The following is a 19,110-nucleotide window of genomic DNA, read 5'->3' as shown; positions in this document are numbered from 1 at the left end:
GTAGCAACAACAGTAGAGGTAAACATACCAGCGTGCAACAAAGGCAAGAGAAATATTGTCGACAGTGTGGAGGCAGAACAAAGTTGCAAGTTCAGAGCAGACCCACTTGTGCAGAAAGCAACTTTGGCAATAGAGGCCAAGAGGCAACATCGTGATAAGAGGAATGTGCAAACGCAGAGAGAAAAACATAAGATGGATGAAACATTGAAGGAGTTGCATGAGTTTAAGGAGTAACTTTGGAAGGAATAGGAGCTACGCAGACAGGAGAAGGAAGCGCAACAAGAACAAGTACAACAGGGGGCACAACATGTATAGACAGATGAAACTGCGCTCGTACCGATATTAGACTCATCCAAACAACTGGCACCAAGCAAGAAGGGTGAGCAGTCACAGGAGCAGGACTTCGCTCAAGAGATTGAACAAGAACTTGAGAAAATGGATACGAATATGGAGCAGCAAGAGTTAGAGCAAAACATCAACCTCATGCCTTACCACCAAGAGGTCAACCTACCAGCTTCACTAGATCCAGAATCAGAGAAATTCCCAAGAAACCAAGGAGACACTAAGATCCTTGGAGACAATCCGGAAGAAGAGATGCACAACATATCATTCGACGAGTCATGGAATAGAGTTGAGCAATATCGAATAGTGTCTACTCCATATGACAACACATCTCCTGTGCAGTTTGAGGAAAAAGTGATCATGTCTGATGTGCGTAAGCATCCAACAACATTGGCCGATGATACTAGAGCATATGTCGAAGCCACTAGCTCTAGTGTTCACTTCTTGATAGTAGAGAACGAGCGAATGGCTAAGGAGTTACAGACGACCAAGAAAGGAGGAGAACTGGTTACAAAATCCACCCGAGCAGAGTTGAAGAAGGCAATATTGGATGAAGTATTATCCCTTGAGACAATCATGCAGATGTTGTATTCCAAGTTTGGTACCGTGCATATGGCTGTTGTCCATCTCAACGGTTGGCAACAGTGATGTGCTAGGAGAGCACATATCTTGTAAAACATGCATACTATTTTTGACTACATGCAAACATGGACAATGAGATATAAGGGAGCCTCGTTACACTTGCCCAAGATGATGAAGCCTAGAGCAGTCGAGTTGAAGGCACACATCTAGAGTCAGATCTGGAACTATGAAGATCTCCCGTAGCTCATCACTAATTTGCAGGCTTCCCATGCACGAGTATTCAAGAGTATGGATGTTGTTGTGCGTGCATATGTGATCCCATCTATTAGGAGACTCACCGAGGCAAAGACAAAGGCACAAGTTTGACTAGAGTGTGACTCGTACTTAGACGAGTTGATGTGCATAGCCACCAATGCAGACTTGGTGATCAGTGCAAACACCATGCATCAATATGTCATTGGTCCAGCCGCACTTAAGACAATTATGTGCATGTTATCAAACGAATTGGATAGAGGAGCTAAATCAGTGTACCCAGATGCTACAAAGGCAAGATTTCATTTCCAAAAAGATGTCACCATAGAGTACACAGACACCATTATGGACTATCGAGCTTGGCATCAGTTCGCTACAATCAACCATCATGAGGATGTTGAAGAGCTGGTTTTCTCACAGTTGTCTGAGTCATAGTGATGTCTTGCATGGCTTGCTCAAGCCTATTTTGTCTCACATGGATACATGTGCAGATTGTATGTAACGTCTTGTCAAGTGGAAGTTCAAGTGTCGATAGTTGGATGTAACATTCATAGACTAGATGAAGAGTCATGAGAGTAGATGAACAGTCACAAAGGGGAATGTCAAGGGCCACCCCACCCTTTGCTATATATAGTCCCTGACAACTCATTGTAGAGGCTTTTGGTCAGCCAAGCTTCCGACAGGAGTATCTTAAATAAATCTTGGAGAGTATTGTAACGAGCCTTGGCTTCTCCACTGTGCAGAGCTAGTATATCTCTTTGGAGGAGCAGGCAGCAGTGACTGTAACATTCTGTTGTCAGAACTAGTGGTTGGTCATTGTTGTATTATATGACTAGAACTTTCACTTCTTAATATAACAAAGCCAACATGTTTCATGTATATGTCGTATTGTATTTCAACTATCTTGTTTAATCTAAATGATATATGTATATGTTTTCTTACGCATGCATGTATGGATTTCCTATATAAGTATGTATAAATCTTACCGAAATGTTTTTTTGGTTTAACCATCACTTTGGATTGATAGCTTACTTTCCTTCCAATTTTTTATGCATCTTTGCTCGTGTGTTCCCTTCTTAACTTCGTGCTTTGCCAGGTTTCCAAGGGGCACACTCACCTCACCCTCCATGTGTTAGAACCATCCATGCACCTTCCTTGACTTTCTGCATATGTCACACCCTTGCTACCAACAGGGACATCTTACTTGCCTCTGTGCGCAACCGTGATCAAGGCGATATTGTAAGACCCACTGCTGGGGCTCGTACACCAAATGATCTGAGGTATAGTTGGGACTTCTTATTGGGGAGATCACCTAACATATTGGCGTGTCCAGCACTGTCAACATATTTCTATTGGTTTTTCATGGTTTTCTTCTTCTTTTTTCTTGTTCTTTATTTTTAAGTTTTGAGGGGCTTGGGAATTGGATTTGGAAAGAGGAAATTTAATGGAGCTTAGGAGAGTTATATGGAACCCAATAGGTAATGTAAGACCTGGATGAAGTCCATGGATGAGTAAAGGGCAATTGAAGGTAAGAATATGACAGCCAATTGGATTGGTTGGACCATTGGGATGAATGGACAATGGTAGCACAATCATTAGAAAGGTATCAGGAAAGGTAATGTGAATGGATTTGAGGCGTCAGATTTCTTGGCCATGTTGGGAACTATTTTTCTCAATGTTGTGCATGTTGTGCATAAATAAAGGGAGTTGTCTTAACCTTGATCTTATGATATTTGGTAATTATGTTGTGATCAATATTATGCTAATGTCTATATATGTATAAATGTATGTATGTATGTATGGTGTTGTCTAATAGGGTCATCATGAATCATTCCTGTGGAGGAATGATTGCTTATGCAAGTGAATGGCATGAAGAGGTTCCTAGTTTCCAAGGGAATCAAGTGGGAAGATTAGCTCTGACAAATATATGAGGTTAGTATCATGTGGATATGATTTGATATTATGTATTTATATTATGCCTATGTTTATGTTATGGATAGAATATGTTGAGGGATACATCAACGAAATGAAAGCAATGTGATTTGTGGCATGATAGAAAAGCACAAATAGTGGAGAGACATTGGAAGAAAGGTTGCTTGGTAGAGACAGTGTGCTCTCTGGATGTGCTATGTACATATGGTAATGCGTACGTATTTTACAAGTGGTGTTAAGTACATATCATACTGTGTACGTGATGGACAAGTGATGCTATGGACATATGGTATTTTGTATGTATTCTACAGGTGGTGCTATGTACGTATGGTACTGTACAAGTATTGTACAAGTGGTTTTTTGTACACATGGTATTGTGTACGTATTGTACAGGTGGTTCTATGTACATGTAGTATTGTGTACGTGTTATACACGTGGTGCTATGTACATGTGGTATTGTGTACGAGTTGTGCAAGAAGTTCCATGTACATGTGTGATGTGTACATATTTTATATGCAGTGTTGTATACACACAGTGTTGTGCGCGTGTTGTATATGCGGTGTTTTGTACATATAGTGCTTTCTGCATGTTGCATATGTGATGTTGTGTAAATCATACCTCATTGGTAGCTCGTCAATAAGCCACTCATCATTAACTATCAGGCATAGATTGCTTTCCACAGAAAATAGAATGAAATTATTAGGCATTTAGCTTTGATATCTCTCTCTATTCTTTCTCTCTCTCTCACTCTTGCACACTTAGAGAAATCTTGGAGAATTATTGGAGCATTCTTGGAGCACTCTAGTTTTCATTGGATTTGGAATAGAAGGAAAATGAAAGTAGGAAAGTGAAAAGAAACAATGGGATTTCTTTGCAGGTATCAAGTTGCATGTATGATTTCCTTGCTAGTTTTGGCATGCATGGTATATGCATGTGGTTTTTTGGTTATGATATGTCATTGGCATGGAAGATTTCCTGGATTGACGACAGTTTTGCCTAGCCTTACCAACCTTCTCCTTCTCTATTTCACGCAGGTATGTTTTGGTCTTCTTCCTTCGTTGTTGGCCTCTTTCCACGACTTTCCCTCCGGGACATGTAGTTTTAGTTTTGCGCTCTTACTTTTGGCTACTCCTTTTGAGCACTAGTGTAAGGACCTGCAGTCCTCGACTCGCCCAACTGGTGAAGTGCGACCGCGACCGATGGAGGGCGCGCGGGTGGAACAGTGCATGCGCGGTTGGAGTTGAACGAACAACGTTTCGATTATGTGCGAGCTCGACTTGGTGTGCGAAGCATTATGTGATAATGCGAGGCATATGAGAGAAGGGCGAGCTGCAGTTTATATGTGTGGGAGCATGACTTAAACCTTATGGAGACGAAGATGATTGGGGAGCGTTTGGAGAGGAGGCCGACATGATATTGCGTGAAGATTGAAGGCGTAGGCAAGTCGGTTGGGCAGCCACGACCCTGCCTACCGCCCGTATATATTAGTGATGCGATGGAGCTCATTTGGACCATCGCTCATCGATCCAACATCAAAGCATCTTCGCTCATGTGAGAAAGGCACAAATCTAAGTGTGTGGAAGCTAAGGAGAAAGGCACAGATTTGGGTGATGCGCCCGTTCTTGGGAAAGGCCGCACAGAGGTAGCGTTTCTCGGTTTTGGGTGAAGGACGTGGGCAGGGTTGCCCGCCGGTTGGAGTGAGGCATGCATGGGTGTGTGGCGCCCGGTTTGTGCGACGACTTGGCACGGGTTCTTGGGTGACTCGGGTGAGCGCCCGCCTGTCGTGCAAGTGTGCACGGTGACTTGGTGAAGTGTTGAGATTGTGGACAAAGGTGTGTCTTGGGTGGAGGCGCCCATGTGTGGCGACTTGGAGGCGCGCCCAAGTTGCGCAAACAACACGATCATGCGACAAGGTGAACGAAGGGTTGGTGAGTCGTGCAGCGACCGTGTGGAGGTGCCGACGCGCTGGGCAACCGAATTTGCCGAAGATTGTAAATTTGACTAAGTATGAAACTTGGGGTTTCCAAGTATACTTGTAAAGTTGTGCAACTATTGTAAAAGATTGTATAATATATTATCGGACAGACTCATTGTTCAGGGAGTTGCCCCTCCCTTTATACTATGCAATTGTGTTCTTCGTTTATAATTGTTGATGATAATGAATGTGTATGGGTGTTCATTGGTATAAAGGATAACATAATAATACTTGGTTGCGAAACACAAACTAAGTAGGAGTAAGTGGTTAGGCGTAGTCCATGAACATAAGTATTGGTGAAAAGAAAGTGTTCGGTGGTGCCGCACCTCGCTAAGAGCGGTTGAAAGACTACCGTCGGCTTGGGGGCATAACAACTAGTTTGGTCTTGCATGTTTTAGTCTATACATTTTCACTATGTCTTTGTTGGTTCGCTCTTCTACTTATTGTGCAAACTCATCATCTTTTGAACATAGACCCGTCTTGGTCCCCAGGTCTAGATCCTCTGTGTGCGGGTAGCTTAGGGAGGTTAGTCATTTTTTATTTCCATTTTGTATTCTCTCTTCTGTTCAAGGTCTTTCATTTTTAGATCAACCCATTCTCACCATGCCATCCAAAAGGGCCCATAGCAGGAGAGGCGTATATTCTATTTTCTGGAGCATGGAGATTAGCTTAGTGCTTCAGAGTGAATATTCCTCCATCAATTCAAGAAGAACTCACTCAATTTTCGAGAGAAATATTTGAAGAATATAAATCTTAATAGATTTAAAAATGTGAACAAAGATACTTGATTAGGTTCTTGTTAAAAGTTTCCCAATAACTTTAATACTTCATTTCCCACCAAATAATATCTTTAAAAATAGTTTGTGTAATTTCATAAATGAAAATATATGTGAGTACATATGTGATTGGGTTTGTGATGGAAAGCTTCCCAATAATCTTAGTGCTTCCTTTTCCCAAAATAATATCTTAGTTTCATAAATGAAAATGTGGGTTCATGATCGATGACTTCCCAATAACCTTAGTGCTTCATTTTCCCCAAAATAATAGCTTAGTTTTATAAATGAAAATATGGATTCGTGATCATGGGCTTCCCAATAACCTTAGTGCTTCCTTTTCCCACAATAATATCTTAGTTTCATAAATGAAATTATATGAAGTGCACATTTTTAGAGACATTCACTTTAGCTTGTTCACCTTTTCACTACTAAAATATATATACCTGCCGGCTGCCCTTAAACGTAAGGCTTTCTCTTGGCAAATATCTTCTCAAATATACGACAAATAAAGGTATTTTTTAAATTTTTGCCATCATTCCTAAAGTTTCCATGATAAATCATTTAACACCCACGGTACGTATATCGTCCGTGGACAATTTAATTTCCATCGAATAATGGTTTGCTCAAAAACTCCATATCAAGAGAACCTACGAAGAATTGAACGAAGAACAACACAAATGTTGGAACGCTCACCGATATCAGAGCCAAACCGGCGATGGCGAGGGCGGGTCTGGTGTTATACACCATGTTCTGCAACCATCCCAAGAATTGACAAATGTCTGAAGCATAAGTAACAGACCAGTCCTTCTCCCACTTCATCCAGTGCTGTGGAGGCAAGTAATTTGTTTCATGCATTCTGAGCTCCAGGATCCGTTTTCTCAGCACTATCATGTCCGTGTCCACTTTGCTTGGATCACCTGTAATGGCAGTTTTCTTTAACATTAAATATTGAATTTCGAACATATAGACACAGAAATATTGTTTGCTTACATATTCATGTGTAAAAAGAAATTCCGGAACATCCAATAAAATGAAAACATTACAAAGAAGATTAACATAGCCCCTGCTCAATAATGAGACACACAAATAAATGGTCCATATTTAAAAGAAATTACTCGAAAGCTGCAAACGATGCGATCAAAATACCTGAGCCAAATTGGTTGCCGCTATGGCCACAAGCTTTAACAGCAGCTCTTCTGATGAAGATCCTGTAGGGAATTTGGGAATTACGAACTGATCCTCCCAAATTTGTGGGAAGGGGAAATAACCCGCGCACACTTGCTGCTGCATGGACTGCCTCGCTAGGTTTGGCCATGACGTAACGAGAACTAATTGCAATTCCAATATTCTTCTTGTGAGACTGAGGAATCAGGATAGATGAGTTGAAAAAGAAATGTATTGCAATGGGAGATGGAGAAGAATATATTTATAAGCACCATAACTACAATCCTCGTCCTGCTCTCTTCTGCCGGGCAGTCCCGCAATCGAAAGCATCCACCTGCATCTTGTCACGACCGGCTTTTGGCATTTTGAAAGGTTGAGGTAATTGGAGGGACGGAAAAGTCAACCGTTGAATTTGCTCTTTTGTCATTTTGAAAGGTTGAGGTAATCGGAGGGGTCGTCAAAGTCAACCGTGGAATTCGCTCTTTTTGGCATCTTGAAAGGTTGAAGTAATCGGAGGGGACCACAAAGTCAACCGTTGAATTTGCTGCCCCTCCGATGACCCAAACGCAATATGGAGTTAAGTAGGGGAAAATGACTCGAGGTGAAAAGGAATGTATGGATAAAAACCATTCTCTTTACGGTGGACTTTACCCAGACAGTTGGACAAGGACACGGAAACCAGCGAAAACTCATCAGCACGTCTAATTTTGAGCGAGGATGACTTCATATTTTTGTTATTTCTTTCCCACTTTTAACGTTTAATCACGGCATTCTTGAAGATTGATTTGACTGATCCAGACATAGATGGAAAGAGCTAACCAGCAATCCCTAGGGTATTTAATGCCCGGGGATATGCACGCAGCTTAGCCCGATAATACGCGAAAGCCAAAATATTAGTTAATGCCGAAACTTGGCTTTCGCGTGTTATCGCGTTAACTGGCGTGCATATCCCCGGGCATTAAATACCCTGGGGATGGCTGGTTAGCTCTTTCCTAGATGCTCCACATTTTTTATTAGGTAAAAAAAAAACTGAGATTTGTATTATAAAGCTAAATATCAATACATATTCCATCAAATCAGATGAATAAAGCATTTAGCAGATATGTTTTTTAGTCCCAAAAAAAACACATATAATCTAAAATATATCCCATATGCATATCTAATATATGTAGTTATTCTAAATTATTTAAACTACACCATGAGCAAAAATGGATTTGTCCACGACTTAAGCAAAAAAAAAAAATAGACATGAAAACACGAAAACCATATTGTCTCTCACCAGAATTTCAATATTCATCCCATCTCGTTGAGCATGTATGCGCATTTTGGACATCTTGTTTGCGTTGTGGTTGTACTCCCTACCAATGTGTTGAATGGAAATGTGCCTAAATGTCTTCCAAAGAAGCTTAAGTGCAGAGCCAACCTTGTAGATGTGGATGTTGGATGCACGTGATGCCACAAATATGGTTGATTATATGCTTTGAATTCCCATATATGTAAATGGAGGGAATGCTCAAGAAAGAAGCAAACCAAACCGGGAAGAAGCAAACCATAGAAGACCCCACAGTGCCATGGCCTCCGCTTTCATATTTGTTCCACTTCCCGCCCCCCATGTGTACCCAGTGTTGTTGTTCTAATGAGAGAACGATCCAGAAAAACCACATCCGCATCTACCCCTTGTGCGGCCCCATCAAAAATCCCGGTCGGATAATTAATCTCGGAACCAGGTACCAGCAACTTGAAGAGAAGACCGATTAGGCCTGAGTGGAGTAGACAGAATCGGAGATGTCCATCCCATAATCCAGTTAACCACCGGTGCCAAGTCCATCTTAGATCCTTCAAAAATAATATGATTCTGACATCTCCAGATTTCCCAAAAGAAAGCGAGGGGTATAACACGCCAATGGGACGGTTTGTGACTCCACCAAGCCAAACATTATGTGAAAGAGTCGAAAGGTGCCAAAGGGAATTTTAACCAGCCTCCTAGCTCCACCTAGATCTGATATGAAATCGAGAATTTAAGGAATAAATGAAGATTATCTTCCGCATTCTCCTTGCATAAAACACATATATTAGGTCCCTGCCAATTCCTCTTCTAGTTATACATACATGATAATATTGCAAGCATTAAAAATCATATGTTTTTTAATTGTTGATTAATACGATCAACATTAAATATCGTTTAACTTTTCATTTGTTAACACTGTGAATCTTGACCCTGTAAGGTCACAATTTTGCTGGGAAAATAATGGAAATTACTGCAGAATTTTGAGAAAATCTAGCAGAATTTTTTAGAAATTCAGATTATAGTTGTCAAGATTCAAGATTTTTGATGCCCAAAAAGTCACTGAAAATGTTGAATTATTCAAACATTGTTTTTTAATTAATTAAGATGTTTTTTTAAATATGTTATATGTATTGAAATTAGATGGGATAACAAATATTTGTTGAAACTCTTTATATTTATATATAAGTGATTCACTGTAGTTGAATTTTTTTCAAAGAAGTTAGAAAATATAGGAAGAATAATTAAGTTTAAAAATAGTTAAAATAAAGAGAACATTATTTCCAGTAGTATTTAAAAGAAAAATAAAAAATTGTAAAAACAAATTTATATGAATAATATCAATTTTAAATTATTTATAATTGTTTTTCCAATTATAATAATAATAATATAAATTTATTTTATATTTAATATGAGATTGTATGAATATATTTAATTACTATATAATATTATTGTTTTAAAGAAATCTTCACACTGTGAAAAAAACAATTAAAAAAGTTTTAATTATTTTGCTACTTTTTCTTTTTTTCTTTTTGACTTTATCTATTTGTTAGGCATTTTTTAATATTTTTTTCCTTATTTCTAATTCATTTTCTTCCATTTTGTAATATTACTTTGATTTTTTATCAATATAAGATATAGAATAAAATGTTAATACATTTGACACATCAAAAACAATCTCAAGAGTTAGTTCAATTAGTCGAGTTCTCATCCTCAAAACATAAAAGGCTTGTTTCATGATATATATCACATTACCAAGATTTTAAAAAATCATAAAAATCAAATAAATTATATAACTTTATTTTAAATTGTAAAATAAAACGATGTAAAATATTCAACAAAATAAAATGTTTTTATTATTTTGAACCTTCATTTTTATGTTTTACATAATACTTCATAACATGTCCATCACCAATTGAACTTTCTCTCATGCACGTAACCAAGAAAAAAATATTATAATTTATAAATATTCATTGAGAGAATCTTTCTGGTAAATCACATTTCAATTATTTCTGTGTACACTTTTCTAACCACTAAATGTGGTTCATCATCACAACTAGGATGAATGTATTGATCCAATCATGCAGTTATAAACTGTAAAGATGCAAAATTGCTAAAGAGAGATGAACTTAGTGGTTCATCATCATGACTAGGATGAATGTATTGATCCAATCATGCAATTATAAACTATAGAGATGCAAACGTTGAAGGAAGTGAAAAAAATTGAACATTATATAATTTATAAAATAAGCAATATAAACATTAAATCATTTAAAAAATAATAATATAAAAAGGAATTTCTAAATTTAAAATATAGTTTAGAATAATAAATAATTATAATTTTGATTGAAAAAAAAAAGGAAATTGTGAAAAAGTCCTTAAAATATTTATAAATAATAAATTAATTAATTATTTTTTTAATAAATAAATACATGGGAGTATCATTAATAAAAATACTAATAAATAATAAGTATAAATTAATTTATGAATAAGGAAATTCAACAAAAGATTGAGGGAACAATGAAAAAAGGAAATTAGGAAAAAAGAGAAAAACATACAAAAATCAACCAAAAAAGAAGGGAGACCAGCACAAAGAAAGAGAAGAGAAGGGGAGAGGCAGTAAGGAAAAAGAAACGGGATCCAACAACTACTAATCTTCAATCTATCATCCCTATTCAATGTAATATGCCTTTTTTCAATTTCGAGAGCCTTCCTAAACCTCCGTGGTGGAAGTGGTTAATCCTTGCAAGGACTCAGAATCTTCTAAATAAACATGGTGTTTAGTTTTGTCAACATGTTCTGCCAAAGGTGAGGAATGTGCCCTACAATGTCTGATATCAACAAGATATCAGCAACATGGTCACAAATCCTTTGATTTATAAAGCAACTTGTTTCTCCAATGTAAGGGGTCCCACATGAACATGGGATTAAATAAACACCTTTCATGTCTTTGGGATCCAACGGGTCTTTGATAGATCTGAGGGAGCTACGAATGGTGTTCAAGGGTCTAAAGGTAGAAGAGATCCTATGCTTCCTTAAAAGCTGAGCAATCGTGTGTCAGTGGTACCTTTGATGAAGGGAAGTTAACATTGGTAACCAATTTTCTTTGGTCATTTCTTAATTTTGGACTTTTTCTTGCATCCAGGAAAGTTGTGAGACCTTGGGACCAACTATAACCATTATTCTTAAAATATTTAAGGAGATGAGCTTTTTCCTCTTCCAAATGATCTTGTATCAAACAACTTGAGAGAATGAGTGGCCAAAGTGTTGAGAACACCAACCTTTTGAGTCCAAAAATGATAGGATTTAGCATGAAGGTATATATAATTATAATTTATCTTAATGTCATTTTCAAAATAAATATCAAATTGGTATACAAAATTATTTTATTTGTGAGAGAAAGAAAGTGCCTTTAATTCGAAATCTACAAGATATGTATACTCTACCTCTTTTAAATACATATAAATATAAATATAATATATATGATGATTCTAAGGACATGTTGTCCTACCTTGTTATGTTATGTAAACATTTTCACTGGTTCAAATTACACTTAAAAAAAAAATAAAAATAAAAATAAATTATAAAATAAAATAAAGTAAAAATTAATAATTAAAATAAAATTGAGATAAAATAGTTAATTTAGAGTTGGTTGTTTCTTTGCTCCAGCTTTTGATAACCCATGGTTTTTCCCATCTTATTCTTATCTAATAATATACTAGAGGGATCAAATCTATTGAGGTGCAACCATATTTCAAAGTGGAAAGAGATTTCATCCGTAGATCAAAAATTAAGATGAATTATGTTAGCTATAAGACCATACCATTTATAATATTCATTAAAATACAATTTTATATTATATAAATATTGTTACTTTTAATATAATTTAATATATGTTTTAGATTAAAATAAATTAATATTAAATATATATTGAAATTGGATATTAATAATTTTCATCCATATAATTATTATTATCATAACATTTAAAAAATAGTTTTATTATATTTATTTTAGGAAGGAAAAGTGAAATTATCTTTCACTTGTGAAAAAGACACTAAACCCAAAAGAGTGTAGTAATTAAAATTCCATATTAATAATTTTCATCCATGCCATTATTATTATTATAAGAAAAAGTAAATTAACCATTACAAAATAGACACCGAGTGCATTCATAAATGAAAAGTAGCAAGTAAATTAACTAATATAAAAGAAACACCTAGTGCATTCATAAATGAAATGAACACGGAGACATAACACGGTCAAATCAATTAATAAAAATTCTAAATGTTACCAAGAAATCATTAAAAGATTGTGTTAGAAGGACAAACACCTAAGCACTACAACTCACACTAATGTGAATGACTAAGAGCCATAGAATATGTAATTGAAATGAAGAACTCAAAAACAAAACAAAAAAAACAAAATCGGGACACAAAAAATTAGAAGAAAAAACCTTAAATTATGTGTGAAAAACAATAGGAAAAATAAGATTGGAAGTCTTAACCTACATCCACTAGACTATCATGTAGTTCCAATAGGAAGGGTGTAGAAAATCTACACTCCACTAAAGAAACTCACCATAACTACCAATAAGCACCAAATACCAAATTTCTAATAATTCTCCAAACACCCCTATAAAATGAAATTATTCCTTTGAAAAATCTATAAAAAAAGAGAAGCAAATGATAACTCTAATTTAAATATAATTGTGGTAACATCCAAACCAATACCTTGGTCCAAGAAACTATGAAAACCATAACTCCATCATGTTTGTTGTTGAATCTCCAAATTCTACCACATGCAATTCAAAGATCCAATTTAGAATGTCAACATATAGATGATGAGAACCAGCACTCCACTAAAGAAACTCACTATAACCATCAACAAGCACTAAATAAAAAATTTCTGCAAGGAATTTCTACAAATTCACCAAAGACCCCTATAAAATAAAATTACTCCTTTTAAAAATCCATAAAAAAGAAGCCAATGATTCAAAATTTACATATAATTATGGTAACATCTATAACCAATAATATCTTAATAAAAAGCTATGAAAACCATAACTCCATCATATTATTGTTGTTGAATCTGCAAATTCTACCACATACAACTCAAAATACAATCTAAAATGACTCAAACAAACCTAGAATTTAAAGGTGAGTAAAAATAAACAACATTATATAAAAAAGTAAAAAGAGTTATTCACTTGGAGATGTAACAAGAGTCTAGAGTAAATTGAATAACACGGTTAAATTAAAAAATAAATAAACATAAATGACCATCCTTAAACCCACATCACCTTTTTAATAAATTGAATGTTAATTATTATATGTAATATTAAAACAAATATATTTAATTTCATAAATCAAATAAGATCTGAATTATCATTATTATTTATCATTCATTTAAATCGAAGCAAAGCAACCCATACTTATAAATTAAATACATATTTCGTGTCGTTTCGTTTCATTCTCCCACGTTATAAATCTGACACATATTTCCCATCACGACTTTTAATACCTTCGCGTCGAACTCTTACTTTGACCCTTCCTTCGATACAACGTAATAATGATGTTTACAGTGTTATTCTTTTAAATGTTCTTATTATTATTATTTTATTATATTAAATATTTGTATGAATATTTTTTTAATACTAAAAGATATTGGAAAAATCGTTATATGTACCAGATAAATTTTCTTATTTCCCATGTGGAGGGATCATAGAGGCAAGCCATGATTACATTTGCAATGAACATTCAATGTGCTCTTATAGCGCATTGTCCAACATTAAGATCCGACACTAACACTCCACACCAAAATTTGTTAATGGAGGTATTATTTCTCTTCTTTTTGGTGGAAATTTTATAAGGAAATAACCATTTTTTATTATTGGTTAAATAATGTTGGGTTCAAATTATGCTTTTTATTCTTTGTTTTTATGTATTTTCTTAGGCCCGATGCATCATAGATTTCTTTCTCCTAATGTCCTCTCGGTTCCTGGAGGTTGTATCTCTCTTTTATTGTCCTATGCATGGTTAATAGGATTATTCTATTCGGGTTACTTGTTTTTTTTGGTTTTCTTTCATATTTTAATGCCTTTTTTCGTTATTTTTTCAAGCCTTTGTTTCTAAGCTTCCTTTGACTCCTCTGGACTCTCTCCCCGGTAGACCCCTTCTCCTACTAAATTCTCATCATCCTCTTTTCCTTTACTTGAATCCCTCCCTAACATGGCAAAGAAGTGCAACGACTCCCTCTCGTTCTCTGGTTATTTTGGTTACCATGTCATGGAGGTGCTCTGCAATGTCTAGCCCGATATCCAACAGAAGAGAGCCATATCCTCGTGGGTGAGTTCAAGCTAGCACAAAGGAAACAACTCACGGCTCCAAGGAGCTCGCTTTTTATGCAACCAGCTCACAAAATAGAAGAAAAGATAGATCAACGACTTCAAAATAAGCCTCTTCGAGGGGGAAACCTCCTTTCCATTACATAAATGAACAATTATTCGATGATTCAAATGACAAAACCTCATTTCTATGTATAGGAGTCTAAGGGGTCACAATATAATCAAAGCCGACATAACAATAATAATATAAGGGCACAACAATAACAATAGTGGGCTTCTATGGGGCACAATAATAACAATATGGGGACAACAAGGGAACAACAATAAAAATAAGGGGCTACAATGACAATAGTAATGGGGAAATCACTAGTATTATAATGACCAAACATGCCCTCTCCTTCAAAAAAGTGTTGTCCGTAGTTCTGGATTCTTCTGTATAAAATTCTCATCCTCCCATGTGGAATCTTCAGAGGGTAAGTTCTTCTACTTGATGAGATACTCTGAAATTGATCAATTTCGTAGCTGTCGAGTTCTTGTTTTTGTGAATGCTTCAGGTTCCAATATGATTTTTCCTTCCTCGTCAAGTGCTCATAATATTGTTTGAACTAGAAGCTTGTCACTTATAACCTTCTTTAAGCATGAAACATGGAAAACTGGGTGCAATCGGGAAGATGCAGGAAGATCCAATTTGTATGACATAGTACCAATCTTTTGCAACACCTTGTACACACCATGATCCTTTGGTGATAATTTATTATCCTTCTAAGCTTGCTTGAGGGGCATTTTTTTGTATGGTTGTAGTCGTAGAAATAACCAGTCACCTACATCAAAACTTCTTTTGTTGCGATGTTGATATGCCTATTGTTTCATTCTATTATGCGCCAAAGTGAAGTTATCCTTTAAGAGTTGGAGAACCTATTGTTGATGCTTGATGTGATCTTCCACTACTTGAACCTTAGAATTTTCTCTTAAAGATGTTGCGATGGACAGTGGATGATATCCCTAAAGTTCCATAAATGGGGTCATTTTTGCTGCAGTATGGAAGGAAGCGTTATACAACCATTCAACTAAAGGCAACCACTTGACCCATTGTGTTTGTTTATCAAATACAAAGCAACAAAGATATCCTTCCGAACATTTCTTCACTATCTCAGTTTTCCCATTAGATTGAGGATGATAAGATGAGCTATGAGCTAACTGAGTACCCAGACAAGAAAATAATTCGGTCCAAAAATTTCCAGTGAAAATGGGATCTTTGTCGCTTATAATAATCTTTGTGTTTCCATGTAGCTTTTGAATTGTTTCCATAAAAGCAATAGCATTTGTATTGGTTATAAATGGATGAGATAATGCACAAAAGTGTGTATACTTGGTAAGTCTATCAACTACCACCATGATGAAACTCTTTCCTTCAAACTTGGGTAAACCTATGATAAAATCCATTGAAACCTCCTCCCAACGTTGACTTGGAATGGATAAAGGTTGTAACAGATTCGAGGTCTTAATTGTCTTAACTTTATTTTGTTGGCAAACCAAACATTCCACCACAAAGTTTCGAATATCAGATTTAAGGCCATACCAAAAAAAATCCTTCTTAACCCTATGGTAAGTTTTTAAAAATCCTCAGTGCCCTCCTAAGGGAGAGATGTGCAATTCCAGAAGAATCTTTTGTTTGAGTTGGGAATTATTACAAAGGTATAAGTTATCTTTGTACCATAACAAATCATTTTTCCAGTGAAATGTATCAGATGTATTGGGATCTTGCTGCAACTTTTGAATGAGTGCCCACACTTCTTCGTCATTCTTCCATTCATCCCTTGCTTCATTTATCCAATCTGGTTGGATGATAGAGATGATACAACGCAATGCTTTCACATCCTCTTCCTTTCTTGAGAGTGCATCTACAACAACATTTTGCTTCCCTTTTTTGTAGATGATTTCAAAGTCATAACACAGCATCTTTGTGACCCATTTTTGTTGCTCTTCTGAAGATAATATTTGTTCTAAAAAGTATTTAAGAATATCATGATCCGTTTTTACCTTGAAGTGTCTTCCCATTAGGTAAGGTCATCATTTCGTAAGTGCATGTAGTATTTCCAATATTTCCTTCTCATAAATAGCTTTGTGTAAATACTTTCCTTTGATTGGACAGCTTTCAAAAGCAACGGGTCTTCCTTCTTGCATTAAAACAACACCAATTCCATTTCATAAGGCATCACATTACACAATAAATTTTTTTGTGAAGTCTGGCATAGCTACGACCGGTGCTTGGCACATTGCCTCTTTAAGATGTTCAAAGGCCTTCATTGTTTCTGGAGTCCAAGAAAATGCATCTTTCTTTAGCAATGTTGTTAGAGGTGCTATTATTTTCCCATTATTCTTAACAAACTTGCCAATTCCTTCGCAGATGCTTTATGGATGTGGGGATTTTCCATTCCTTAATGGCTTTAATTTTACTAGGGTCTAACTTAACACCTTCATGAGATACAATATGACCTAGATATTCCACCACATATACTCCAAAGAAGCATTTGGAGGTTTTTTCATATAATTGTTTCTCCTCCAATAGTTTGAGCACCATGTCAACATGTTTAACATGATCCTTCCAAGACTTGTTGTATATTAGTATATCATCAAAAAATACTAACACAAATTTTTTAAGGAAGAGTTTGAAAATGGAATTCATTAAACGTGGAAATGTAGAAGGTGCATTGGTAAGGCCAAAAGGCATGGCCAAAAATTCATAATGACCCTCATGAGTTCTAAATGATGTTTTCAAAATGTCTTCAATCTTCATTCTGATTTGATGGTATCTTGAATGAAGATCCAACTTGGTGAAGTAAATTGCTCCATGTAATTCATCCAATAATTCATCAATGACGAGAATGCGAAATTTATCTTTAATAGTGAGCTTGTTGAGCTCCCTATAATTCAGACACATGCACCATGATCCATCCTTATTGTGCACCAATACTACTGGAGTAGAGAAAGAACTTTGACTAGGATGAATTATTCGAGCCTCTAGCATTGTTGCAACCATACGCCCAAATTCGCTCTTTTGGGCATATGGATATTTGTAAGGCATGATGTTTAGAGGAACACTTCCTGGAATCAAATGAATAACATGATCATGATCATGAATAGGTGGGAGGCCTTTGGGAGTCTCAAACACCTTAGAATGATCATTCAAGACTTTTTGGAGATAAGGAGAAATAGATGATTTCAATGTGGGAACTTCTAGTGAACATAATTGTGCAATTAGGCCCCATTGTTCTTTATTTAGAAGCTTTGTCATGCTATTAGAGTTGGTTATCTTTCTTGGTTTCTATACGATACCCCTTAATTCAAATTCCTTTCCTTCCCAAAAAAAATTCAAGAAAAGTTCTTGAAAATTAAAAGCTATCGTACCCAAAGATTGTAGCCATTGGAATCCTAGTACAACATCAACACCACCCATTGGAATAGAAAGCATAAGACTATTCAATACATATTATCCCATGCATAGCTTCATATTATGGCACCTTCCAGAGAAATTTATGGTTCCTCCATTTGCAACCATCACTTGACACTATGGTGCTAGATATAGGAAGCAATTCAATTCCTTAGCTATCTTACAATGAATAAAATTATGGGTACTACCCGAATCAATCAACATTGTTACCTTTTTCTTCTTGATGTGTCCTTTGATCTTGAGAGTTTGAGGACTGGTAATTCTTGCCAATGCATTATAAGATATGGTCGGATTTATTTCTTCTTTCTCTAGGGTTGATTCCTGGTGTATATCCTCTTTTTTTATGTTTCTAATTCCTTTTCTTCCTCCTCTTCACAATCTTTGTAAAATAATTTCTTTTCAGCACACTTATGACGTTTAGTGTATTTTCTATCACAACTGTAACAAAGCCCTTTTGTTATTTTTCTTACAATTGTTGTGGTGTCAACCTTGTAGGTTGTGGAAGGCTAGGGGTAGAAACACTTCCATATTTATAGTTGTGAGTGGTAGGATTCCTTGTTGCCACACTTTTGCTTTCAATTTTTCTTTCCAACCTAAATGCCTTCTCCAATGAATCAGGTTCCCAAAAGCAAACCTCATTTTGGATGTTATACTTTAAAGTCCCTATGAACACATCAATCCTATGCTCCTCTAGAATATCATTTACCCTTATATTCAATTTTTGGAAGTACTCAATGTGCTACATAATTGAACCCTTTTGTTTGAGATTTATCAATTGGCTAAAGAAGGTGTTGCTCTTTGTATCCTCATAATGTGCTATCATTGCCTCTGGAAAAATTGACCAAGTGACAATTTGTTTACGAGAGCAAAGCCATTGATACCATACAAACTGATTGGGTTCCAAATATAAAGTTGCAATGCATAACTTTTGTGTGTTTTGCACATTGTGGAGATCGAAATATTGTTCCATCTGTAGTATCCATGTTATGGGGTCCTTGCCATAAAACT

At 35.9% G+C, this 19,110-nt stretch overlaps 1 protein-coding gene and 1 pseudogene across 3 annotated transcripts in view; one reads left to right on the top strand and one right to left on the bottom strand.

The window, feature by feature from the left end:
* Positions 1–6,222: 6,222 nt before the first annotated feature.
* LOC149179257 (uncharacterized) overlaps positions 6,223–19,110 on the bottom strand; it is a 76,645-nt gene continuing 63,757 nt past the window's right edge. The window contains exons 1-2 of one of the 3 annotated variants that reach the window (XM_089420575.1): positions 7,006–9,018; positions 6,223–6,776 (exon numbers count right to left, since the gene is read on the bottom strand). In XM_089420575.1, the coding sequence (XP_089276701.1) occupies positions 6,457–6,776; positions 7,006–7,174 (489 nt within the window). In that variant the 5' untranslated portion in view covers positions 7,175–9,018 and the 3' untranslated portion in view covers positions 6,223–6,456. Of the gene's footprint in view, positions 6,777–7,005; positions 9,019–13,038; positions 13,100–19,110 lie in introns of those variants that run through there. The other 2 variants (XM_089420574.1, XM_089420573.1) reach the window with 2 other exon arrangements.
* Positions 6,870–6,964, top strand: LOC149179258 (U6 spliceosomal RNA; annotated as a pseudogene).

Source organism: Pinus tabuliformis, chromosome 4_1, assembly GCF_031772625.1.
Source record: "Pinus tabuliformis cultivar Carrire ecotype Pingquan chromosome 4_1, CPIR1, whole genome shotgun sequence".
NCBI classification, from domain to species: domain Eukaryota; kingdom Viridiplantae; phylum Streptophyta; class Pinopsida; order Pinales; family Pinaceae; genus Pinus; species Pinus tabuliformis.
The sequence above is the reverse complement of the archived record's forward strand: the minus strand, read 5'-3'. Positions and strand labels throughout refer to the sequence as shown.